At 43.7% G+C, this 27392-nt stretch overlaps 1 protein-coding gene across 33 annotated transcripts in view; it reads right to left on the bottom strand.

The window, feature by feature from the left end:
• Positions 1–6688: 6688 nt before the first annotated feature.
• The window catches only part of MICAL2 (microtubule associated monooxygenase, calponin and LIM domain containing 2), a 265639-nt gene continuing 244935 nt past the window's right edge, over positions 6689–27392 (bottom strand). For 13 of the 33 annotated variants that reach the window (XM_016920387.4, XM_054662094.2, XM_016920385.4 and 10 more), the window contains 3 exons: positions 16478–16580; positions 11557–11630; positions 6689–8130 (listed from right to left, as the gene is read on the bottom strand). In XM_016920387.4, coding sequence (XP_016775876.4) covers positions 7946–8130; positions 11557–11630; positions 16478–16580 — 362 coding nt within the window. In that variant the 3' untranslated portion in view covers positions 6689–7945. Of the gene's footprint in view, positions 8131–11556; positions 11631–16477; positions 16581–16896; positions 17066–27392 lie in introns of all 33 variants that reach the window. The other 20 variants (XM_054662116.2, XM_054662110.2, XM_016920388.4 and 17 more) reach the window with 3 other exon arrangements.

The following is a 27392-nucleotide window of genomic DNA, read 5'->3' as shown; positions in this document are numbered from 1 at the left end:
CTGTGAGCTACTCAAGCCTCAGCAATGGCAGACACCCGTCCCTCTGCCAATCTGCAGCATCGCAGATCGATCTCAGACTGCTGTGCTAGCAGTGAGCAAGGCTCCGTGGGCGTGGGACCCACTAAGCCAGGCATGGGAAGGTATCTCCTGGTCTGCCAGTTGCTGAGACTGTGGAGAAAGCGCAGTATTTGGTCAAGAGTGTACCGTTTCTCCAGGTACAGTCTGTCATGGCTTCCCTTGGCTAGGAAAGGGAAGTCCCCTGACCCCTTGCACTTCCTGGGTGAGGCGACACCCTGCCCTGCTTCAGCTCGCCCTCCATGGGCTGCATCCACTGTCCAACCAGTCCCAATGAGAGGAACCAGATACCTCAGTTTGAAATGCAAGAATCACCTGTCTTCTGTGTCGATCTCGCTAGGAGCTGCAAACCAGAGCTGTTCTTATTTGGCCATCTTAAAAGTGCCCTTTTTTCTTTTTTTTTTTTTAGACTGAGTCTCACTCTGTTGCCCAGGCTGGAGTGCAGTGGCATGATCTTGGCTCACTGCAAACTCTGCCTCCTGGGTTCAAGCGATTCTCCTGCTTCAGCCTCCTGAGTAGCTGGGATTACAGGCGCATGCCACCAAGCCTGGCTAATTTTTGTATTTTTAGTAGAGACAGGGTTTCACCATGTTGGTCAGGCTGGTCTCAAACTCCTGACTTCGTGATCCGCCTGCCTTGGCCTCCCAAAATGCTGGGATTACCGGCATAAGCCATTGGGCCCAGCCAAGCTATTAGTATTTCATTTGAGACTCATACATGATATTATCATCACCACCATTTTATGGACAAGTAATTCAAAACCCAGAATTTAAATTATGGGCTAGAGATCACATGTAGCCAATAACTGAGAGACTAATATTAGCAAACCGAATCCAGCAGCACATCAAAAAGCTTATCCACCATGAGAAAAATTATTAATAGTTGATCCAAACAAGAGGAAATACTGAAGTGAATGGCAGAAGGAAAATCATCCCAAGTGAGGGTAAGTATATGGGTAAGCATAAAAGCCTATTCACTATACAAAACAACATAAATAATACAGGATTTAAAAACTAAATCAAAATAAAATACACAAAAGCAGAAGCATTCAAATCGGGAAGTGAATAAATGGAGTTAAGTGTTTTAAGATCCAGGCATTGTCTGGGAAGAAGTAAAAGTAGCAATTTCTATTGGACTCTGATAAATCAAGGCTCATGTTGTAATCTCTAGGGTAACCATTAAAGGAATAATAACATAGTAACTATAAGTACCAAGATAATGGAACGAAAATTGGAGTCTAGGTGCTGCATTCAGATTTCATAAATTACATGTGATCTATATCTGTCATATAGAAGGAAGCTTTTCTTTTGTATTCTGTTATCTATTTATTTTACTGGGTTGCTTTTTATTGAATAGCTTAAAAACCCAGGATAGAGGTAAACCAATCATATCAAAGCAAATTAAGGCAAAATTCAAGCCCAAAGTGGCTTTCACTAGGAAAAGATATTCTTCCTAAATGTGAAGGCCATCTGTTATGGGTTGAATTTTGTCCCCTAAAAAAGATAAGTTGACGCTGTAACACCCAGTACTTCAGAATGGGATCCTGGAACTAGGGTCATTGCCAATGTAATTAGTTGCTAAAAATTGTATTTAGGTCATACTGGAATATGGTGGGCACCTAATCCAATGAGACTTGTATCTTTATGGGAAGAGGAAAATTTGGACACAGATATGCACAGAGGGAATGTGATGCAAAGATACAGGAAGACGATGGCCATTGGAGTGATGCAGCCACATGCCAAGGGATGCCTGGGACTTCCAGAAGGTGGAGGAGGCGACAAAGAATCCTCCCCTAGAGTCTCAGAGGGAACATGGCTCAGCAGACACCTTAACTTTGGATTTCTAGCCTCCAGGACTGGGAGATAATACATTTCTGCTGTTTTAAACCTGCTGTATTTTGTTAACAGCAGCCCTAGGAGACTCTCACTCTTCCAGATCACACTGACCTCGGAAAGGATTGGGGAGGGGAAAATCAAGAACTTGGTGTCATCTCAGTGGCCTGGGACATGGACCACATACCATCTAAGGGATAAAATGGCATCCCCTGCAGATCAAGATGAGGGTTTTACAAAAGCTCTGGATCCCAACCAATAGTCAGAGTTATTTGACTGCAGCAAAGCAGGAGGGGGAAGAGAGAAGCCAGCCAGAGCCTCTTGAGGATCTCTTTGATCACTGCAAGCAAGATGTGCTCTTAGGATGAAAGGAATGCGTGAGAAATGAAATGTCTGTGGAGTGGGGGTCTTAAGGGACAAGCCTCATTGCATGTCCCCCTTGGGAACTCCGGAATATTAGTGGTGGCCTTTGAAGGTCAGCCTGCCGGTGAGCATGTCCTCCAGGAATTCTACCTGTCTGGGTGAAGGCTGTCCAGGTGGCAGGGATGGAGTGGGAGAATAGGAATTCTTTTGGTGGGCAGGGAAGTCACAGGACAGGAGGAAGTTGGACAACCTCAGCCTTAGTTGGTAACATGGTAGACTGAAGGCAGGGCTGTTTTTGAGGACCACACAGGATGATGCCACTCAAATTGCCTCTGATTCAGCCATGGGGGAATGAGTCCAAAGTTCTTTGAGACAGATGACCTGCTCACCTACCCTTCAGGGGTAATAATGAACTACAGACAGTGGTGGAGAGATTTTCTCACCTCAGCATGCTAGCTGAGGGCCAGCTGCAGAAGTGAAGCCCTAAAATCAGTAGTTCCTTCTTGGGTAATCTAACAGAGGAATGAATAACACACAGGTAAACAAGAGCACAGCAATGCTTTTAAGGGCAGAAAGCAGTAGGTGTGAGCCAGTGCAGACTCAGCCAGGCAAGGGGGAATACCTGGGGCCCCAGTGATTATACTGGTGTGTGGTCCATGTCCCAGGCCACTGAGATTATACCCATGGTCTTGATTTTCCTCTCCCCAATTCTTTCCTAGGTCAGTGTGATCTGGAGGAGTGAGAGACCCCGCTTCCATCTTTCTTGGGGGGAGATATTATAGCTATTCATACGTTGGATGTTTCCTCTTAGGGAGGAAGGTTAGAAGTCTTATATCTAACAATGAAATGGAACCAAATCACCAAGGCCAGATGTTGTCTGCTGGAAACACTAAAGGGTATACTTGAAGGAGTATTGGCCAAAGAGCTGTGCAAGGGGCTGGACATCTGGTCAGCAGAGGGCAGTCCAAAGAGATGGTCCCCAAAGAGATTCCACGAGCACTCTAGTGAGTCAGACGAAATCAGAGAGGTGACAGAGTTCTGGGGAGTGAGTCTCCTGGCCTAGTTCACCTGGTAGGTGAGAAGAGCTGAGTTCACAGTAGCTGTTACCATTATCAGGGTCAGAGGGGCTGGGGGAAGGGTGCTGTGATGTTTGGTTTTGCTTTCTTTTATTTCTAAGTGAACTGGGAGAGGGAGTGAGCATGAAATTACAAAGTGTGCCCTGAAGGCTCAGAGATGGTGAGTTGCAGCAATGGCTGAGAGTCTGCAGCTCTGTGAGTATGAGGATGTCAGCTGAGCCCCAAGGAAAAACTTGCAAAGTGCCATCAGAGGTGGCTGTTGCTTGGAGCTCTTCACTCCCCACATTAGTGCTGGTAAAACAGGAACTCTCATCTGCAGTTATGTATATTTGTTGTTGATGCTCAATGGAAAAATAAATCCTTTCAAATATTTGATCAGCAGACCAAAGCTTTCAAACAAATGGGGCACCTTCGTGTGGAATGATGGGAGCTCCTGGGACTCATGGGTTGATTACTGTGATGTGGCAATTCTGGCGTATCCTGCACTCATAGTTTAAGAATATGCATGTGCTGGGGTTAAGAAAAGAGGTAATAAGAACAAACTAAAAGAATGTGACTTGAAGGAAGAGGCTAGATCTGCGCAGAAGGAAACGTTCCTGTTGAGCGAATTAAATACAAAACCAGGTGAGAGAAAGGTGAGAGAAAGGGAGGGGCTGGGGCTACCATAAGCCTCATCCCTCCCCTTCCCCAGCCTTGAAAACAGCTTTCTTTGTTGAAGGAATACACCTGAGGTGAGCCTTCTTCGCTTCTCCTCCCATTCAAATCCAATTTGCTGGTCAGGTAAGTCCTTCTAGATGCCCCATGGTAATAAAATCTCCCAGGTTAATTAACAGACTCCCACACAAAATCAAAGCCTTGCCCAGGCTCTTTCACTGAGAGCAAATAAATGAAATGGATGCTGCCCTCAGAGGTGCCAGACCAAGCCCACATGAAAATGTTTTGATTCCTGAGACACAAAACCATTTATTTTTGGTTCATTTCAGTATCTATAGCAGTGCACAAATAACACATTTCCATCCACATGAATAGTTCCCAATTGTTGGAGCAAATTAATCTTTTACAAGCTACTCAGCAGTGAGGTTAGAAGATAAACAGTAGATGAAATCGTACACTTTCCCCTGTATGTGAACTTTCTTATTACAATAAACTCCTACATTTGAGCTCACCACATCCAATGACTGCCGCTCTGTGTTCATGTGGCGGCCCCGGCTGCCCCCTGCCACCTCTGCCCTGCTGAGGTAGTTCTCTGATCAGCCACCTGGGTGGGGCATGCTGCCATTTTCAGTTTGGAAGGAAAAGCCTGTAAATCTGCTTCCTGGGAAGAGAGACACTGCTGAATTGTCATTTGCCTCCAGAATGCAGAAAACATCAATTTCATTGCAGCTCATCAGGGTTGGAAACACCTGCCACTTCCTTTCTCGGTTGCAATTAACATGGTGCATCTTGGCATTGATTGATTCCAAGCAGCCTAACACTGCCAAAGTCAAGGTTTAAATGAACAGTACAACCTGAGATGATTTTTCACAGTTTTAGAAATACAAACTTATTTTGTATTTCTAAATACAGCCCAAGAAGCCCTGTGATAGTGGGGGATATTCTTTATGCTTGAGATAAACGTGAGTAGAATAGGTTGATGCTTATAATGAAAATAGCTTTTCATCTTTGTATTTGGGGATGGTACCTACTTCTTGATCTTTCTATTTATTTGGAGGTGGAGTTAAGGACTAATATTCTTTCTGTATCTCAGCATCTGGCACAGGGCTGCAGAACCCCATGGGCATTCAGAGGATGTTAAATAAATAGACCAATAAATCAATGGTTTGGGAGAGCAAGCTTAAGAAATGTCCTCTTGGCCCAACTTAGGTACAATTCTGACCTTATAACTATCATAAACACTTTGATTTAACTTAGAAGCTGTGTGAGACTGACTGTGAAATATGACCTGAGGCTGGGCTTTCTGTCCCATTCAGAGTCCTATATAGTTTGGCCTTGATCACATTCACTAGTGCCCTTTTATGGGGCACTGCAGACTCTGTGTGTTTTCATCATAATCCTACTCATATTGCATACAAAGAAACTGTCTTCAAAATGTACAGTATTTTACATTTTGAGAGTCTTAGAATGCTCTCTCTTGTAAATAAGGAATGGAATCATTTTAGATAGTTCAACAGACACAATATTTGTGTCCATTGGAAATGTTGAAATGGTTTTTATGTACTAGTAAAACAGAAAGGCCAGTGTATATAGAAAACTGTTAAGGATGAAGTTTACGTTTTAACTTGGCCAGATAAAACTGAGCCATAAACCACACAGCACAGCCTGTGAAAGCAAGTGAACAAATTGCTTCTCTCATCTATTAACAGAATACTAGGGGCCAAACCACCTTCTCTCTTGGCCCTCTTGGGAGATTCATTCTTTGGGATGGAAATATAACAAATTAAAGTAAGTGGCAATTAATTCTTTTGCACAATAACAACTCAAACATGACACACTTGAACATCATCTGTTAAATGTATGCAGGCATCAAAGGATGCACTTTTATGCAACTGACAGAAAAGACTGGGGCCTGAATATGGCTGCATATTCTAGAATGAAAACTGACGTTATAAATCTTTTTCTTATAATGAGTTGATATTCTTCTGCATCCATAGTCTTACCTCTAAATGCCTGATAGCTGAAATCTTTAATACTATACAACTCACTGCCCCAAACATCTGGGTTATTTGTATATTAAATAGCTTATGTACCAATTTCTTAGTGCTAATAGGTCTTCTCCAAATTATAACACCTGAAAACCTGAATTATGAGGAAATGATATTATCAATTCTCACCAATACACAAATAAATAAAAATAGATAAATATCCAGAGGTGGTACAGTTTTCATAGGTAGGTAGGTAGGTAGGTAGGTGCCTCCTCATATTGCCTAATAATAGAATTCAGGCCCTGGAAGACCTGATTCTTATCTTTTTTTAAAAAAAAGGAAGGAAGGAAAGAAAAGGAAAAAGAACTGCAACCTTTGGAACTTGCTATAACATAGAAAGGTTGTGCTTAAATGTAACCCAAAGCATTGGCTGACTCAGAGGAAATCCAGTTATACATCTAATTTCTGGCTTGTGAGCTGGCCAGATTGGTGCGTGCAGAGAGCGTCTCTGACAGAAGTGGTTCATGGATTGATTTGAGAGAAATTTGGTCTCCAGTCAGAGCCAACTGTTGCAGAGCACCTTTTGTCTAATGACACATTTAAACACTTGCCGAAATGAGAGCGGCCAAATACACAACCAAGAGTTCTTTAGTGTTTCTCTTATCGATAATAGACTAAATCTTCAAAGAATCCGAGCAAAAACAATCAAATGTTTTATGACAACACATCACCATATTAAATCTTCTCTTCTTTGGCCCCCATGGGAACCCTCATAATGCCCCAGGAATTCCAACATGTCAGCACACAAACTCCATCTTCCAGCTTTCTTTTCAAACTGAAATGTCATTAAAAAAATTCATGACCCAGTTTGGGATTTGGTAAATAGGGTCACTGCATTCAGCCCTCCCTCTAAGTCAGAAGTGGTTTTGTCCTTGCTCTGTAGAGTTCCTGGGGAGAGGGAGAGATACTTCTCTCTTTAAGAAGAGCACCAGCAAGAAGCATTCCTTCTCTTGTACCCTAGTGTGTTCCGTTTCAGTAGCAGCACCAACCTCACCAATATTTTATCAACAAATAAAAGAAGTTCCCCTCTTTTGTTTTCTGCCATCATCAACACTTATTTAAAAAGTACTTTAAAATCATTCATTTTCTGAAAATGCTTTTCATTATTTTCCAGGGTCCATAAAAAGCATAGCACGGGGACGAAAAGCTTTTCTAAGCCAGCAGTGTTTGGTGAACACTAACAATCCCACTGGCATAAAGTTAAAGTTTTATTTCCTTTTTTCTTTTCTTCTTAAAATAAAATTAAGGCTCAAATGTTCTATTAAGCTCTCATTGCTTATGTATATTATATTAAGGCTTATAAATGCACCTGGTAAATTAAATTCACCCTGGATTGAATTAACACCTGCTATATGAGTTATTTGCTTTATGTAATCAGTAATCTCAAGGTTTCTCCTCTTTCTCTGGAAACACAATTTAAATATTAACCTAATCTTTAAACTGCGGCTGCTTCTTTCTGACATTTGGAAACTGGTCATCCATACAAAAAAGGCAAATATGGACATATTAATGAAAAGGCAGCTTCTCAAGAATCTTAAAGTATGTAACTCAATGAATTGGGAAGGAAAATGATAAAAGTAGCAGGAAAGTCAAGTCTTTGTGTCACTTTCTAGGGAAAACAATGCTGGTCATCTGCCAACAACACCTCCAGTCTGAGAGCCTGGCTGAAGTTGACTGCCAATTGCCAAACAGTCTTTGGGTTTTCTTCATTTGAATCTCTGGAAGGACCTTGGGAAGCTGCCATGCGTGCAAGAGAATTTTAATTTTAAAAAATGCAGTAAGGTATAACTTAAGTTCCAGGGATGATAAATCCTGCAGAAAGACCCATGAGGGTGTGTGGTGCACTTGGCCTGATCCGGTCCCAACGTGCAGCCAGGGAGAGGGACTACGGGCCTCCTCAAGTCCTGCTCAGCTGACAGCCTCTGGAGAATACGAAGCTTTCAAAGTGCTGGTCCTCGGCTTTTTCTCTGATGTGTTGTTCCTCTAAGGAATCGACGAGTTTGTCCCTTTGCTCAATCACTTGCATCAGCTCGGTGAATATTTCTTGCTCTTCATTTAGATCCTTCTCATCTTTCTGGCTCTCTAAAGAAAAAAAAGAAAACCACTGGGCTCAGAGAAGATTGGGCCCCGGGAGAGTTTTTGGCATGGACATTCTCGATTGTTATGGACTTGTTCTGCCTTTAATTTTAATGGAGAAAACAAGGAAATGAATTTAACACCAAGGAACCGCCCTTAGAGCGAGAGATGAGAAAGGTGGGTGCGGTGAAGCAGTTCACTCAGTTTTCATCTTGAAGATATGTACAAAGCGACAGGGAAAACCCCTTTGTAAGAAAAGGAATTTAATACCAGCCAAACCCTATCAAATCCCCCAACCTTCCCTCTGCCCCAAAGAGAAGCTAACAAAACAACAAAAAAGGCGGTTTCCATAAACATAGCTGAGCCACAGCAAAGAAATCTGTGAGAAGTTTCTAAGTAAACCACCTGCACCAGTGGCTACTGTTTCAATGACCACAATCTTTTTTTTTCTTTTTTCTTTTTTTGAGATGGAGTCTCACTCTGTTGCCCAGGCTGGAGTGCAGTGGCATGATCTTGGCTCTCTGCAACCTCCACCTCCTGGGTTCATGTGATTCTCCTGCCTCAGCCTCCTGAGTAGCTGGGATTACAGGTGTCTCCCACCACGCCTGGCCAATTTTTTGTGTTTTTAGTAGAGACGGGGTTTCACCATGTTGGCCAGGGTGGTCTCAAACTCCTGACCTTGTGATCAGCCCACCAAAGTCTCCCAAAGTGCTGGGATTACAGGCGTGAACCACAGCGCCCAGCCAGAATCTTTTTCATGTGTAGTTAATGACAAACTAGCCTTTTGTTTAGGGACCACAGGGAAGCAAAGTGAGGCTACAACTGTCTGATAGGAAGGTGTTTCCACACTGACTTTGCTTTTCCCTTTGTCTTCTTGATAATTGGCCTGAGGCATTCGGTTGCCTGGGGGAGATAGGATTGTTAGAAAATGAAAGGACAGAGTAGGAAACAAGTAGTAATGAGCTTTGGACACAGAAAACAGGATTCTGAAGCCAGATTTAAGTCTTGTCAAGCAGACAATTGCCTTGGGAGAAGACTTTCTAAATTCCTAGAGCCCCTGTGTCTAACACACGGAGGACTGGGTGGGGAGCCTCCTCCCAGAGTAGAGAGGGTGCCACTTCCTTCATCAGGCTTAGCTCTGAGGTCTGGGCCGGGAAGCAGGTAGGTCTGATGAAAGGGAGACAAAGAAACACCACCCCATTGCACCTCAAGTTTTAAGAAGAAAGAAGAGAGGCAGGAGGGGCAGAGGGTTAGAGCCCCATGCTCGGTCTCTCCATTCTGGGTCTTAGAAGCCCCAAAGGGGACAGGTAATGTCATATCTCATTGGTGGATGGGCAAAGGACTCTTGCCCTGCCCTTGTTCAGAATTCTGGAAAGAAGCCAGCTTAAAGGGCATCCCTATGTATAAACATAAGACTACTGTCTTATGTTATGGTTGGGCAGAGAAGAAGGGTCTGAGTGTGGCCCCTCAGATCTTGGTGTGCTGTATGCGGCATGGGTGGAGCCTAGAAGGGTCCACTTGCCCCACTGTTACCAGAGACAGCTGGCTAGTGGACCTGCCACAGGGTTCCCCCATGGGGCAGAGTGACCCCACAGGAGAGACTGTCTAGCCATGCTGAATGGAGGATGTGCTGAGGTGAGGCTGGGTGAGCCAGGAATGCCCGCAGGCTCTCAGGCACCCCGAGAGAGTGGGCAGGCTATGGATGAGACCAGCACACACCTCAGTTGCAGATGCCACCAGAGAGAGTTGCAGTCCAATGATGGGGGATGCCATGAGGGGACTCAATAAGCAGAGCACCCCACACAGAGTCCTAATGCCACCACAAGGTCACACAGACCTGCCTTTTCCCATTACCTGCCAGTCACCCTGGGGAGAGACAGAGAAGGGAGGGGTGGCATCTTCAAGACTGCACATTTTCATCCCAAAGAGACCGAGCATCTCCTACACGGATTGTTTAAGTTATTGCATCAGATTAAGTTTACCATGGAGGGGTAAAGAGTTCCTATTTTTTTTCCTTGCTAATCAGTGGGAGGATGCGTAGGCAGAAGATGAGCTCAGGTACAGACAGAATAAAGAAACTACATTTTTTGGATACATCTGACAGGGTTGAGAAAAACCTATGACCTTCACTTCTTAGTAAGAATTTTTTTTAAAAAGAATCAAAGGTGGCAAATAGTCTTTGGTGGTATTTATTTAGTATCCTGAAACAGAACAAATTAAACTTTTCAAATCTGATATATAAATCAGATATCAGTTAGAACCTATGGTTTATTAAGTTAGGTATATTCCAGGATTACTATTCATTTAATAAACAGCACAGAAAAATAAAAAAAATCCTCTCTCAGTTTAGGCTTGTCATGGATGGACCCATCTGAGCCCCTCTGACATATAAAAAATGATTTATACCACTTTAGTCTGTACAGTGCTGCTGCATAAGGATTTTGTTAGAATTCTGTTGCTATAAAGAAACAGTCTGCAAATTACTGACACATGGGAAAGAACAGGAGACCCTGATCTGTGATCTGTTCCTAAATCTTAGCCCTACCATTCACCTTGAGCATGGGATTTAAATTCTCTGAGACTCAGTTTTCTAATTTGTAAATTGGGCGCGAAAATACCTAAATACAAATCAGTGATAATAATGCCTAACATTTGCTCAGTACTTGCCCTATACTGGGCAACCTCATAAGGTAGGTGCAGTATTAGATCCCTGAGGTATAGACATTCTTTAAGTTGTTCTTTTAGATCTAGGTCTGAATATGGGAAGGTCATGCATGGATCTGGCACTGCAAACACACAGGTGCAAAACAGAGTGAATATGCCTTTCTGGCAGGAACTAATAAATGCATACAGCAGTATACTGTGTCAGTTGAGTTTATCTCTACTCTCCTTGCTTCCTGGTGGAATCGTTTTCTCATGTGTGATGCCCTGGCCCTGCCCACGCTGGGAGGGAACGTTTCCTTTACCAGCTCTAGTGCCTGGCAGCACTAGGCCCGCCTTTCCCTGGGATCCCAAAGCCCTTCTGATGTGGCCTTCATCTCACTGAACTAGCATTACGGAACTGGGGGTGTTAGTCTCCCCAGTGAGCCCACAAACTCCTAGAGGGCAGGGCTTGCTCTTCATCATAAACCAGGACCACAGTTCCTAGTAAATGTGTGTTAAATGAATGGGTGGATACGTGAATGAATAAGTGAACATAGGACTTTGTTCCTACTGCCACTTGGGATGGGGGAAAGCACTGCCCTCACAGCCCAAGTGAATGAGGCTAAATGGGGCTTGTGGTGCTGCTGGTGGGAGGCAGGCTGGCTTTGTACTTTCCTCTGACTTGCAGGCTGGCAGGCAGGAAGAGCGCCCCACTCTGGGATTTGTGGCACACGCTGCTCAGGAGCCTTTCTAGGGGGAAGTTCTGAACAAAGGCCCAAGCATACTCACCCTCCTTGAGCATTTTCTCTCTCAGTTTCTGCTCCAGTCTGCTTTGATGATCTTCTAATTCCAGTTCCTGGGCCCTGGGTGAGAAAATGTTCAAATTTTATAAATACTATAGATTTGTGAGGAAACATTGACGAATAAGCCCATTGAGAGTAGCTACAGCATTCTTTTTTCCTTATTAAGACTAGAGTTTTAGCCTATCTTTATTTTTTATTGTAATTATTATTTTTTTGAGACCGAGTCTTACCCTGTCGTCTGGGCTGGAGTGCAGTGGCACCAGCTCCCTGCAACCTTCGCCCCCCAGGTTCAAGTGATTCTTCTGCCTCAGCCTCCCAAGTAGCTGGGATTACAGGCGTGCACCACCACACCTGGCTAATTTTTTTTTTTTTTTTTTTTTTTTTTTTTGGAGACAGAGTTTGCTCTTGTCACCCAGGCTGGACTGCAGTGGCACGGTATTGGCTCACTGCAACCTCCACCACCCAGGTTCAAGCGATTTTCCTGCCTCAGCCTCCTGAGTAGTTGGGATTACAGGCATCTGCCAGTGGGCTAATTTTTGTCTTTTTAGTAGAGACAGGGTTTCACCCTGTTGGCCAGGCTGGTCTCGAACTGCTGACCTCAGGTGACCCGCCCTCCTTGGCCTCCCAAAGTGCTGGGATTACAGGCATGAGCCACTGCACCCAGCCTTAGCCTGTCTTTAAACTGAAGGTTCTGCTGCTGCTGGGATCTCTGAAGGTACATGGAAAAATTGCTGAGATACACTGAACTCAAGAGACCAGGGGGAGCAGCTGAAGGCTGCAATGTGCTCTCAGTAGGCTTTGGAAGGCCATCCAGACCACCCTTTAGGGATGGGGTGGGGGTGAGGAGAATAGTGAAGAAATGACTAGCATAGGCCCGGGAGAAGCAATGACAATCAAAAGCTTTTCTCTCTTTTAGGAGTAACTTGACTTAGAGCATTAACTCCAATGATGCCCAAGTCTCTGATTGTGGTACATGAGAAAACCAAATAGAGGAAACAAAAGTGAGACATTTTGTGTGGGTGGGGTGGGGGACTTAAAACTCAGGCAACTCTCCAGCTGGCTGTAGGAGAGGTGGAAAGAGTCAGTGATGCTTTGGGGTGGTCAGGCTTGAGTGCTGGGGGCTCAGCATTTCCACTGAGAGGAGCAGCAAAGTCAAGAAATGAGGTGAGTCCTCAGTGAAGGTTACATGGAACTTAAGTTTTCCATGCCAGGGGATGCCCCACTGATATCACCGTGGGTGTGTGAGCTCCCCACAGGCTAGCCCATGTGGTAATGTGGAGGCTCCCAAATGCCACTCTGGAGTTCTCAGAAGAAAGGAGGACCACACACAGATGTGGCAGTGGTCAGAGGTGAGAGTTGAAGTTGTGTGATCCCTAAAAGGAAGGCTATAGATAAAGAAACAGTTTGAAGACAGAAGCCTGGAAATACCTACATTTAGAAGCCAAACAAAAAAGGTAGCCAGGGAAGAAGCCATCCAAAGGTTGGAAGAACAAAACAAGAAGTGCACCATCACAGAGACAAGCAAGGGATGTTTTGAGAGAAAAGAGAAAGGTCAAAGGTGTTCACTGCAACAGAGACTTGAAGAGGGTGAGGGCCGAGACTAGGTTCCTGGGTTTGACCTGGTGGGGCCTCCTCTTCCAGCCTCCACCTGCCATCTGCATGTGTATCACACATCACCCCTATAGGTGCTGGGGTCACTTTGTTATACCCAGTTACTGGCGTTATTTTTACTACATCTGCTACTACGTGGGCCAAGGTCCCTGCTTCTTGTTATCAACCCTGAACTTCTTGTGGCCCACTGTGGTAGCCAATGGAGACGGACCGGTCAGATCTTCCTTTAAGAGAACTTTCTGGGAGAAGCATAATGAGCTCACTGCTGCTGCAAAATCCACTTCCATGTCATGCAGACCGGGCAGAGACGAGGTGCTGCAGTTGCCCCGTTCCTGCCTGCATGGAATTCCTCGATGGGCAGTCTTTGCACTGATGTTCCCATTGGCCTGGCCAAGACTTTCTCAGAGCTGCGCTGCATCTGGGGCTCCTCCTGCCCAATTCTTCTCCCTCCCCACTCTCCTTTTACAGGCATCAGAACTGCAGTGGAGTCTGAAGACTTCTCACTTCCTCCTGCTCCCTCTCCCTTCATAGGCATTTTCCCCAATAGACCTCTTGTTCTTTGAAGTGTCTTGGCATCCGGTTCCCAAAAGCCTTGAATCAAGATACCAATAAGACATTTCTCCATGCTCATTCAGGGCTTTCCCCAAACTAAAACCCATGCTTTAGCAGAGCTCCTACTAGCCTTTGTCTAGTTCACATGCCAAAGTTTTCCTATTCACCCTCCTTTGGAGAGGAAAGTCCTTCCTACAGCGCGTTGACCGGGGAAGCTGCAGTTATGGGACACAGGCAGCAGCCATGCCTCCCTGACTCTCAGGCAGACCCTTCTATCGCCATGGAGCTCTTCTGAGTTTTCTTATCACTACTGTGCTATGCACGGGCCTATGTGTTTCCCTTAAAACCACAAGATCCTAGAAGATAGAGTCTATGACCTTATCCATCTTTATTTCCACAGAACCCAGCATAGTCCCTGGTGCATAGAATGTGCTTGATAAATTTTTTATACTTTTAAAATAATTTTTACATTTTTACAATTTATCATTCATACCTGGCCTCAATGCAGACACAGTAGCTATATAAAAAGGGCTTTGTAGTCAGGTAGAGTGGACAAATTACTTAGTTGCCCTGAATCTCAGTATATGCATCAACTTAAAAAGTTGTAATAAGGCTGGGCATGGTAGCTCAGGCCTGTAATTCCAGCACTTTGGGAGGCTGAGGTGGGTGGATCACTTGAAGTCAGGAGTTCGAGACCAGCCTGGTCAACATGGTGAAACCCTGTCTCTACTAAAAATACAAAAATTAGCTGGGTGTGGTGTGCACCTGTAGTCCCAGCTTCTTGGGAGGCTGAGGCAGAAGAATCACTTGAACCCAGGAGGTGGAGGCTGCAGTGAGCCGAGATCACACCACTGCACTCCAGCCAGGGTGAAAGAGCGAGACTCTGTCTCAAAAAAAAAAAAAAGTTATAATAAAACAAATCATCACTAGAGATGACCCCCCTTCTTCCCAATTCCTGGCATTACCTTCCATGTCAATGGAACTCGATGAATGTAACTCCGGGCCACCTCTCCCAACCCTACCCTTCCTCACTCACCAGGGGAGGTAAATTTGGGAAAAATAGACTACGTGAGCTCAACTCACTCCTCTCTTTCTCTCCCAGGCTCAGCCAGTCTTCAGCAAACATGTGTTCTCAATAAGCCTTGCCATAGTTCTAGGGCAAGGTTTCTTAACCCTGACACTTTTGACATTTTAGGCCAAATAATTATTTTTTGGTGGGAGGAAGGACTGTCTTGTACTTTGTAGGATGTTTAGTAGCATCCTTGGCCTCTGCTCACTGGATATCAATAGCACCCCTGCCCCTAGATGTGACAACAAAAATGTCTTCAGACATTGCCAAACATCCTCTGAGGTTATTGCCCCTGGCTGAACCCCACTGGTCTAGGATAACAGCCTTGCCCCTAAGGAGCAGGTGAGTCTACTACCTTTTGTGATTAGGCAGGTATATGTCTAATTCTGGGGTTGGTTAGTGTAGTAGGTTGAATGGTGACTCCCTAAAAGATATGTCCACGTCCTAACCCATGGAAACTGAATGTGACCTTATTTGTAAAGGGTCTTTGCAGATGCAATTAAGTTAAGGATCTTAAGATAAGAACATTCTGGATTATCTCAGTGGGTCCTAAACCCAATGACCCAAGTGTCTTTATAAGAGCAGAAGAGAAGACACAGACACACAGGGAAGGCTGTGTGAAGACAGAGGCAGAGACTAGACTGATGCAGCCACAAACTCAGGAAAGCCTGGAGCCAGAAAAAGTGGAAAGGGCAAGGACAGGTCCTTCCTTGTGTTTCTGCAGGAAACACAGCTCCCCCAACACCTTGATTTTGAACTTCTGGCTTCCAGACAGTGAGAGAATAAATTTCTGTTGTAAGCCATCCAGTCTGTGGCAATTTGTTATTGCAGCCTAGGAAACGAATAAAGGTAGCAAGCTAATCTGGGCTGTCATACTTAGCCAGGTACAAGCCATTATCATATAAGCCATTATTGGTAATAAAGATAATATTTTGATGTTTCCTCTATTGACTTGGTTGTCTTATTTCTCACCTGGCTCAGAACCCAGGCAGGGAAGAGTGATAGTATTTATTACACTCCTTCAAAAGCCCTTAAAATTACTTCCTGGGGTTGGGGCAAAAATGAAACGAGACAGCATAAATGGAAGCACCCAGCACAACTTATGGCACTTCAATTGATACTAAATGTTACTTTTTTCCCTCTAGAATGATGACAGGTATAGTGACCTTCAGCTTTTTCAGAGTGTGGTGACATCCATCTCCACTTTTTGGTCTCCCAACGAGGCTGCAACTGCATTCAGAGAGGACAGCCAGACAGATCTCAGTCCTTCATTCTCTTAAAGCCACAGGAAGTGGTCAGGCGTATGTCACTGAGTCCTTCCCAAGATTTACACTCAGAGGCCAGACACAGCCTTCCCATTGCAGGTGTGTGATCCCTCTTTTAAGATGGACCCAGGGAACAGGGATGGATTGAAAACCAAATGACCTTCAGCTCCAGACCCATTACCCAAAACCTATTTTAGCCACAGGACTCTGCAGAGAGAAAGAACAGACAGCTAAAGATTCTTTGCACTAATGCCAGCATGATATGCAAGACATAAAATATCAATTTGCCTCAATCACTATTCTGTATGCACAAGGAGAAAAAGTCCCGAGACTTCGGCCTAGGAGGGTAAGCCACCCCCCTTTGCCCCTTTGCTTTTAGGACTCGCTGGTATCTGTGTTGCCTTACTTACATGATTAGGAGCTCCGACTCATATCGCATTAATTTATTCTTCTCCAGAACCAGCTTAAACCATTCCTGCAAAAGCTGTGCTTCATCCTGTGTGCCTGAATCTGCTTAAGAAATCAACAGCAAATGGGTTAGATTGGCATTTCTCTCCCCATGATCAAACTGCTTTGAGCCACTTTAGCAGGTTATGTTTGTAGTGACAAGGGCTCTGCAGGCAGCAGCTCCCTGACACCCTGTAGGTGCCTCCAGGTTATGGGTATGACAAATAAAACCCACCTGTGCATGCTGTGGGTACGTGCGCGGGGGGGTCTTCTTGGACACTTAGGGCATGACTACTCCAGTTCCAATTGTCACATAACCACGATAACATCCCACCACAAACGACCCTCCCCCGCCTACTCGTATATTCTTTGTAAAACTTACATATGTGTATGCATCACATCCTTCACCAAGGACAACCCTAGCTGCTGGTCCTCATTTCCTTCTTCTTTTTCTCCCCCAGATCAAATGCCTACTGAGTGCCCAGGTGGCGTGTGGCTCCTTCCATGGGGCAGGGAAGCTCGTGCCACATTTGGTCACAGAGGAGTGCTGACTGGCATTTTGATTTTTTGAACAAAGAAAAGCCAAATAATAATAATAAAAAAGTTATTAGCTTTGTGTCTCATGGGGGAAAAGTTATATCCATATATTCTAATGACTTAGATTATGACCTTTATTAAACAGAAGAAGAATCACGAGAAAACTGGCACTGCTTCTTAGATGTTTAATGTTAGATACTAAATATCTAGGTACTAAAATGTTAAAAGGTGGCTTTCAAATATTTCACCCTGAAAGGAGAACACAAGCTGTATGGCAAAGCTCATGGCCATCCTAGAAGGATTTATCCTGGAGGGTCCCATACGCCGAGGGGAAAACAAGGCAGACAGAAGCTTTGTGTGACCTTGTGCAAGTTGCTTAACTTCTCCGAACCTCTGCTTCTTCACTGGTTAAAGTGGAATAATAAGACACACAGGCAATACAATAATAATGAGCTGCTGTTTATTTTGTAGTGATTACATGCCAGTTGATGGGCTATGTGCCTTATATGCAGCACCTAATTTAATCCTCATAACAAACTTTTCTGTAGATACACTTATCATCACCACTTGACAGCTGAAGAAATGGAGGTTTAAAAGATTAAACTTGCCCAAGTTCACGGTAAGCAGCAGAGCTAGAGCCTGAACTTAACGGTGTCTGATCCTAAACCCACAATCTTCACTGCTATGTATATTTCTCCCTCCCTCCTGCTAAAATAGTCTAAGATAAATAATATGCCTAGTTCATTGCCTTGCACATAGCAAGAAATCCATAAAAATTAGTTCCCTTTTCTCCGTGTCTCCTGGACCACCTTGTTATTGATAATAAAACCGGGGCCCAGAAAGATTTACAGTCATCTCTCAGTATTTATGGAGGACTAGTTCTAGGACCCCCTCTTGGATATCAAAATCCATGAGTGCTCAAGTCCCTTATATATAATGACATAGTATGGTCAGCTCTTCCAATCTGTGGGTTCCTCAACTGTGGATTCAACCAACTGTGGATCAAAAATATTCAGAAAAAAAATTTCACAAAGTTCCAAAAAACACAAATTTGCTGCACTTCAAGTACTATGTTGAATCCATACAAATGAAGTAATTTGTAGGCATTGTGTTTGGTATGGTGAGTAATCCAGACATGATTTTAAAATATGGGAAGATGTACATAGGTTATATGCAAATACTATGCCTTTTTTTTTTTTTTTTTGAGACAGAGTCTTTCTCTGTTGCCCAATCTGGAGTGCAGTGGCATGATCTTGGCTCACTGCAACCTCCGCCTCCCGGGTTCAAGTGATTCTCCTGCCTCAGCCTCCTGAGTAGCTAGGACTACAGGTGTGCGCCACCACACCTAGCTAAGTTTTGTATTTTTAGTAGAGATGGGGTTTCACCACGTTGGCCAGGATGGTCTCGAACTCCTGGCCTCAGATGGTCCTCTCGCCTTGGCCTCCCGAATTGTTGGGATTACAGGTGTGAGCCACCGTGCCTGGCCTGCTATGTCATTTTATATCAGGGTCTTGTGCATTCATACATTTTAGTATCTGCACAGGAGTTCTGACCCAGTCCCACACAGATACCAAGAGGTGACTGTATTTGCATATAACCTATACACATCCTGTAGTATACTTTATATAATTTCTAGATTATTTATAATACTGAATATGATATAAATGCTATGTCAATATTTGCCATATTGTATTGGTTTTTCTATTTGTATTATTTTTTATTGTATTATTTTAATTTTTCTCTAAATATTTTCAATTTACAGATGCAGAAGGGTGGACTGTATATGCAATATCCCAAATTATTTACTTTATGGGGAAACTGGTGCTAGAATGCAGAGCTTGGCTTCTGTTTCATCCATTCACTTAATAACATCTATCTATCAGACACCTCCTATGTGTTGGTATTGCCTTAGGTACTGAAGATACAGTGATATATAATGTTACATTGCATGAGAAATTTGCAGATAGTAAGGCATTGTGCCTACCAAAAAGGATATCATTAGATACTCTTTGGATCACAGGGACTCAAATAGCTAGAATAAAATAGAATATTAGAAAACAATCACAATAAAGCAACAAAAAGCACTGTGGGCACACAGGGGAGGGAGGATTTTCCTGATCAGGGTGTGAGGCTGGACTTTCTGAGGGACTGGGGTGGAAGAACAGGTAACACTTTTGAGAGGAAATAATGAAGGTGGAAGAGGGCATTTTTCAAGAAGAGGGAACAACTTGAGGAAACACAAGGCAATGGGGAAGAAGATGGTGGAGACAGAGATTGGGAGGGGCTGAGGGGCATGGAGGGGTGGGCAAGGAGGCCTGGCATTTTTTGATGATCTCATCACAGAGAGTAGTGCTAAGGCATTTGCACGTCATGCTGTAGAACACAAAGGGACATTAAAGGAGGTGGAGTAGGAGAATGATGTGTGAAGTGTTGTGTGTAAAGGACTAAAGTGAGAAAGGGAGGAGGGAGGGAAATAAGGTGTTAATTTTTCTTAGGCTTCTTGAGTGAAGGAATGTATGAGCAAGCAAATTTATAAACATTGAGGGCCAACATCTTCTACGCATTGTTAGTGGTGCCGGACAGGGGCGAGTAAACACTGGTTCCAGCTCTTTAGGTAACTGGGAGCTCATGGTCCATTGGGGAAAACCAACATAGCCAAATAGAATACAACATGCCTCTTGTGAGAACACAGGAGGCAGGCAATTAATTGTGTGTGGAGAAAGCCAGGGAAAGCCTCAGAGAGGAGACAGCAGGTGCGCTCAGTCTAAATGGATGACAGAGTTTGCCAGGGAGAGGAGGGGAAGAACAAGGCATTCACGGACATTTGTTATTGGAGGAAAGAATGAAGTATGTACGCCAGAGATCATATAGAACATAGAAGTTAAGAATGTACACTTTAAACTCAGACTTGGGATCAAAATGCCACTCCTCTACTTCCCATTGTGTGGGCTTGAGCAATTATCATAGACTTCCTAAGCCTCAGTCTCTATCTGCCATGCAGCTGCAGTGGGATTATGCACACAAAGCCCTTATCCCAGTCCTGGCACACAGTATAAGCTCAATAAATGGGAACTGTCACTATTGAAATCATACAATACACATGGTAGAAGAACCCTCCGGGGTCATCTGGTCCAGCCATGAGCCAGTGCAGGAATTCCCTCTGCTCCTCCCTCACAGGTGGCTGCTCTATAATTATCCATGGGACGAGGGAGCTCTCTCCTGTCCAGGAAGCCCACTGCAGGGCTGTGTACTTTTAAGTCCTGAAAACTTCTTTCTATTGGCCTTCAATGGGTTGGCCGCTAACCACTGATTCCAGTTTTTCTTCCTGGAGGAAGATGGAAAACAGTAACTATATTTTACATGACAGACCTTTAGATATTTGAGGACACGTCTCACAATTCACTAAGTTTGCTCTTTTCACAGCGCCTCCAGATCGTCAGTCATTTTGTCCTAGGAAGGATGCCCATTCTGCTTACCCTCTAATTTTCCAAGATATATCTTAAAGATAGTCTATAATTAAACACTATATAAACAACCCAAAATGGAGAGACCCTCTCTCTCACACCTTCATCCTATGCCCAGAGATTGCAGAAGTCTTTTTAGCAGCATCTTCACTGGGGCTCTTATTTACCAGTAAATGAACTCTGGCCTTTCCACAATGGTGGTAGTTAAGTCTGATACCTTCATCTTTTACTTGTGCAACTGATCTTTTTCATAACCCAATTCAAGACTTTATATGCATCTTGTTAAATATCACCTTATTTATTTGGCACGTTATGGAGACATCTTTTGAATATTTTATCCAGCTGATACATTTCTCCTGAGATTTCTGCAGAATTGATAAATGGGCATCCTGTACATTTATGTGATATTAGAAAGCAAAATGTCAGATGGAACTGGACATGGAAGACAGCCATCTGGACCATCATTAGGGACCTTTCTCAGCCTTTGGATGAAGCCGACTCTATATGCATCAAACTGGTGTCATCCAGCCCACATTGCTATATCTTGTCTATGAGGCTGTTAGAGAAATGACCAAGGTCAAAATAATTTCCTGAACTGAAGCTCCACAATGTCTGTCATGTTCATTGGCACTACAAACCTTGCAACTCCATCCAGAAAAAGAAATGACATTTGTTTTTCACAGCTTCTCACGAAACACGAGTGGTTTCTAGTAATATCAAAATTCTTTCTAAATATTCACAATCTTTCTTTCTTTCTTCCTTCCTTCCTTTCTTTCTTTCTTGCTTTCTTTCTTTCTTTCTTTCTTTCTTTTTTTTTTTTTGAGATGGATTCTCGTCTCGCTCTGTCACCCAGGCTGGAGTGCACTGGTGCAATCTCGGCTCACTGCAAGCTCCGCCTCCCGGGTTCACACCATTCTCCTGCCTCAGCCTCCCGAGTAGCTGGGACTACAGGCGCCCACCACCACACCAGCTAATTTTTTGTACTTTTTTTTAGTACAGACGGGGTTTCACCGTGTTAGCCATGATGGTCTCCATATCCTGCCTTGTGATCTGCCCGCCTTGGCCTCCCAAAATGCTGGGATTACAGGAGTGAGCCACCGCACCTGGTCCACAATTTCTTTGATAATTATTTCTAGGCTGGGCGCGGTGGCTCACGCCTGTAATCCCAGCACTTTGGGAGGCCGAGGTGAGCGGATCATCTGGGGTCAGGAGTTCAAGACCAGCTGAGTCAACATGGTGAAACCCCATCTCTACTGAAAATACCAAAAGTTAGCTTGGCATAGTGGTAGGCACCTGTAATCCCGACTACTCAGAGGCTGAGACAGGAGAATCCCTTGAACCTGGGAGGCGGAGGTTGCAGTGAACCCTGATTGCACCATTGCACTCCAGCCTGGGCAACAGGAGCAAAACTCCATCTCAAAATAATAATAATAATAATAATAATAATAATAATAATAGTTTCTAGAATTTTGACAAGGATCATAATTCATGCTTCTTTTCCATATGAAAAATGGAAAATGTGCTCCAAGACCTCTAGCCTTTTGGTTCCAAAATTCTCCATGAGTTTTCAAAGACTGAGGTCATATGTATAAGCTATTTCTTTTCTTTTGTTTTTTGTTTTGTTTTGTTTTTTTGAGACCGAATCTCACCCTGTCACCCAGGCTGGAGTGCAGTAGCATGATCTCAGCTCACTGCAACCTCTGCCTCCCCGGTTCAAGAGATTCTCCTGCCTCAGCCTTCTGAGTAGCTGGGATTATAGGTATGTGCCACCATGCCCGACTAATTTTTGTGTTTTTAGTAGAGATGGGGTTTCACTATGTTGCCCAGGCTGGTCTTGAACTCCTGGGCTCAAGCAATCCACCTGCCTCAGCCTCCCAAAGTGCTGGGATTGCAGGTGTCACCAATCGTGCCCGGTCAATGTGCAAGACATTTCAAAAGCAGGGGCTTAATTCAGCAAGTTCTGATTGAATAATGCTACATCCAAGACACTGTTCTATGTTCCATCTTTCACCTGGCCTTACAGCTGTCTCATTTTTTCCACGTATCTAGATTCAATCCCTTCTAGATATTTGTTTAATGTTTCTAGATTAAGGATCGTTTTTCCTTGATAGAGAAAACAGAAAAGCTGAGAGCTGAGAATTCTGCCTTTCCTCGTCATCTAACATTATACCATCTGCCACATGCACTGGGCCTATCCTTCCTTGTTCTCGATCCAAAAGAAGCAGCTTTCAAGACACTATTTTGCTGCCTTTAGAGCATTTTTTGTTGTTGTTTTTCAGATTCAGCCTCTTTGCTGCATTATACCCACACGTTCTAGCTAGACTTTTATCCGGGATTACATGTCATTTTTTCAGTCTTATGTGTCCTAAAATCTGGCCTGTTAGAGAGTTCCCTGTGCTGCTACACTGATTCCCCTTGACACTGTACTTGACAAACACAGGTTGAACAGAATCACTCAATTTAATCATTTTTTCAGTGGAGTAACTTCTAATTTTATTGGCTACAGTTTTTGTTTTGTTTTTTTTTTTTTAATGAGATGAAGCTCTTGTCGCCCAGGCTGGAGTGCAATGGTATGATCTCGGCTTACTGCAACCTCTGCCTCCTGGGTTCAAGCAATTCTCCTGCCTCAGCCTCCTGAGTAGCTGAGATTACAAGCACCTGCCACCATGCCTGGCTAATTTTTGTATTTTTAGTAGAGATAGGGTTTCACCATGTTGGCCAGGCTGGTCTCGAACTCCTGACCTCAGGTGATCTGCCCACCTCAGCCTCCCAAAGTGCTGGGATTACAGGTGTGAGCCACGGCGCCCAGCCTATTTTTCAGTCTCCCTTTCTTCGGTAGTCGAAAGCACTTTGGGGGATCTTTGGGTGTGGAATCAAGTGCAGGTTTCCAGGGAATCTGCCTTCCCAAAGTACTGGGTTCAGGACGACTGTGCCCAGTTCAACCTTGCCTTGCTCTCCACTCCAACCACGCCCCAAGAGGCTCCTCTACGATTTCCATCAGCTCCCTGCCCCCTCCCGGTAAGATTCCTTCCTGTGGGTCCTGACGAAGGCAGCATTGCCCCTCACTATAAATGCAATAGAGCAAAGTGAAAGAAGCATGGGCTTTGAAGTCAATCAGACCTTGCTCTGCCACTTACAAACATGTGACTTTGGGCATGTAACCTCATGTCTCTCTGCCTGAGTCTCCTCCTGTGGAAAATGGGGATGGTGATGACAGTACCTACCTTATAAATTGGATTAAATGAGCTGACGCATGTCAAATGCTTAGCATTGTGCTTGGCTAAGCATTGTGCTTGGCATATAGTAAACACTCAGTAAACTATACCATGCCATTTCTATAGTAAACTATACCATACCACACCTACCTTGCCATTTCTTCCAACGTCTAGTTCTATAGTTCAATATGGATTATTTTCTGTTCACCTTTAGAATTCAGCTAGAGTATAACCCCTGCCTTGATTATACATGGCTAAACTTTATTTTGTAACTTAAAGTGAAGTTAACAAAAACTCATAAATAATAATTTTTTTTTGGCCTCATGTAAATGAAAAGGTCATGTGGCTGTGTAGATCATCCGCACTTCTTGGGAAGACACAAGCACCTGGTACCTATGCGATGGTTTGCTTATCCACATCTCCATCTGGTCCCATAGCTGCTGGTGCATGGAAAGCCCTTTCAGGGCATGGCTGGGACTCTTATGACCAGCTAGGAACCAGGATGCAGCTGCAATGGTGCAGCCAAAAGGCAAGCAGCCTCTGGCTGTGAATAGAATGGCCCAGTTCTCCAGCCCTTTCTTCCTCTCACTCTCTGCCTGGGTCCACTGTCAACTGGCTCTTCAATTGCTCCTGTGTCCTCATCTCATGCCTTTTCCTGTGTGAAATGTAAGTATCCCACTTGCTGAGGTGAAATGATCAAAACCCAACACAAAATGACTTTTTATTAATAGAGTCATTTATATTGACTCACTTTTGCCCAAGAGTACTCTCAAAATTGCAAAGCACACTATGTTACTTCCAACCACCAAGGCTGGTGAATCTTAGTCCCTACTTACCCTACGATGACTGGCATGTAAAGGTCAATAACTTTTTTCTTTTCTTTTCTTTTCTTTTTTTTTTTTGAGACAGAGCCTTGCTCTGATGCTCAGGCTAGAGTGCAGTGGTGCAATTTTGGCCCACCACAAACTCCACCTCCTGGATTCAAGCAATTCTTTTGCCTCAGCCTTCCAAGTAGCTGGGACCACAGGCATGCACCACCATGCTCGGCTAATTTTTATATTTTTAGTAGAGATGGGGTTTCACCATGTTGGCCAGGCTGGTCTTGAACTCCTGACCTCAGGTGATCTGCCTGTCTTGGCCTCCCAAAGTGCTGGGATTAGAGGCATGAGCCACCGCGCCAGGCCAATAACATTTTTTGGAATGGATAGTAGTAGAGAAAAAAAATGATCTATTTATTCTTTAAACTCATGTCTTTTTTTTGTTTGTTTTTAACCATTTTTTTTGTAGGTAATGCTGAAGGCTTCTCTGATTATGTATTGGTGTGTGTTTTTTATCCAAGTTGGGTCTTGTTTTGCCATGTGGTTCATAACTATCTATCTCTTTTGATGTGATTTTGCACCTCCTTAGAATCTGTGAGAAGTCCTAATTCAGTGTTCACTCCAATTTTGTTGATGTAGTCTTCATCCTCACTGATGATCTAGGGGCCTTCAAGGGGCTTTAGAGAAAGTGGAGCAGGAACTCTCAATAGCACTGTGCAGGGCCTCTCCCCTGGAATGGCTGGGTTTCAGTCCCTGCCTTTTGTTCTCTGGTCTCTGGTCAGCACTCCACTCTGGAGCTCATGCACAGACCTGTTTCATTCAAGTCTCTACCAACCTTCATATGTGGAGCTCTGGGTATGTCTGCCTCCCACAGGCTCCTTACACAGAATGATGATAATCCAGAAAGCTGTGCTGTGAATCTGGCCTGATTCAGTCTTGACAAGCCCAAGATGCTAGTAGCTAGCTCACAATTCTGTTCTGGGAGTCAGAGCATGCAGCTGAAAAACAAAAATTCTAATCTTTCCCTTTTAAATTACTTTTTGTTTTGTTTTAATCTGTATATTTTTTAGAAACAAAAAAATTAGTTTTTATTGACTTTGGGCTTTATTGAAATTATATTATACTGTATGTATTCTTCCATAGCTTGCTTGTTTTAAATTCAAAATTATGTTGTAAAAATGCATCCGTGTGACTGATTCATTTTCACTGCTATATATATAAAATTCGGTTGTATGACTATACCACAAATTATCCATTTTCCTGTTAATGGATATCTGAGTTGTTCTTAGAGTTCTGCTATTATGAGTGATGCTGTTATGAGCATTCTTGTATGTGTCTTTTTGGCCATGTGGGTAAGAGTTTCTCTGGAGTATATATTAGGAATGAAATTCTTAAATTGTAGGGTATGCACATATTCAACTTTACAGCCTAAAGCCAAATTGTTTTCCAAAGTGTTGTGACAATTTGTGTTCCCATTAACATTGAATAAGAGTGCCCCTTGTCCCTCACCCTTGCCAAATGCTTAGTACTATCAGATTTTTAAAGTTCTAATAATTTAATAGTTTTCCATAGTTTCTTACTGTAGTCTGAATTATTTGTATTTTCCTGTCTTTTTCATAGATTTATTGGACATTAAGTATTCTTCTGTGAAGAGAATATTTATGTTATTTGTCTATATTTATATTGGGTTGTTTGCCTATTTCTTACTGATTTGTAAGAGTGGGAATATTCTAGAATGCTGATTCTTTTTTGGTTATTTTTTTTGCAAACACAGTTGACCATCTGTATCTGAGGGTTCTATATCCTCAGATTCAACCAACTGTGGATTGAAAACATTCTGGAAGGTAGAGCCAAGATGGCTGAATAGGAACAGCTCCAGTCTATAGCTCCCAGCGTGAGCGACACAGAAGACGGGTGATTTCTGCATTTCCAAATGAGCTTTGAAGAGAGTAGTGGTTCTCCCAGCACACAGCTTGAGATCTGAGAACGGGCAGACTGCCTCCTCAAGTGGGTCCCTGACCCCCGAGTAGCCTAACTGGGAGGCACCCCCCAGTAGGGGCAGACTGACACCTCACACGGCTGGGTACTCCTCTGAGACAAAACTTCCAAAGGAACGATCAGGCAGCAGCATTTGCGGTTCACCAATATCCGCTGTTCTGCAGCCACCACTGCTGATACCCAGGCAAATGGGTCTGGAGTGGACCTCCAGCAAACTCCAACAGACCTGCAGCTGAGGGTCCTGACTGTTAGAAGGAAAACTAACAAACAGAAAGGACATCCACACCAAAAACCCGTCTGTACATCACCATCATCAAAGACCAAAGGTAGATAAAACCACAAAGATGGGGAAAAAACAGAGCAGAAAAACCAGAAACTCTAAAAATCAGAGCGCCTCTCCTCATCCAAAGGAACACAGCTCCTCACCAGCAATGGAACAAAGCTGGATGGAGAATGACTTTGATGAGTTGAGAGAAGGCTTCAGAAGATCAAACTACTATGAGCTAAAGGAGGAAGTTCGAACCAATGGCAAAAAAGTTAAAAACCTTGAAAAAAAATTAGACGAATGGCTAACTAGAATAATCAATGCAGAGAAGTCCTTAAAGGACCTGATGGAGCTGAAAACCACGGCACGAGAACTACTTGACAAATGCACAAGCCTCAGTAGCTGACGCGATCAACTGGAAGAAAGGGTATCAGTGATGGAAGATGAAATGAATGAAATGAAGCGAGAAGAGAAGTTTAGAGAAAAAAGAATAAAAAGAAATGAACAAAGCCTCCAAGAAATATGGGACTATGTGAAAAGACCAAATCTACGTATGACTGGTGTACCTGAAAGTGATGGGG

The sequence above is a fragment of the Pan troglodytes genome, chromosome 9 (genome assembly GCF_028858775.2).
Source record: "Pan troglodytes isolate AG18354 chromosome 9, NHGRI_mPanTro3-v2.0_pri, whole genome shotgun sequence".
Taxonomy (NCBI): domain Eukaryota; kingdom Metazoa; phylum Chordata; class Mammalia; order Primates; family Hominidae; genus Pan; species Pan troglodytes.
This window is presented reverse-complemented; position numbering and strand designations above follow the sequence as displayed.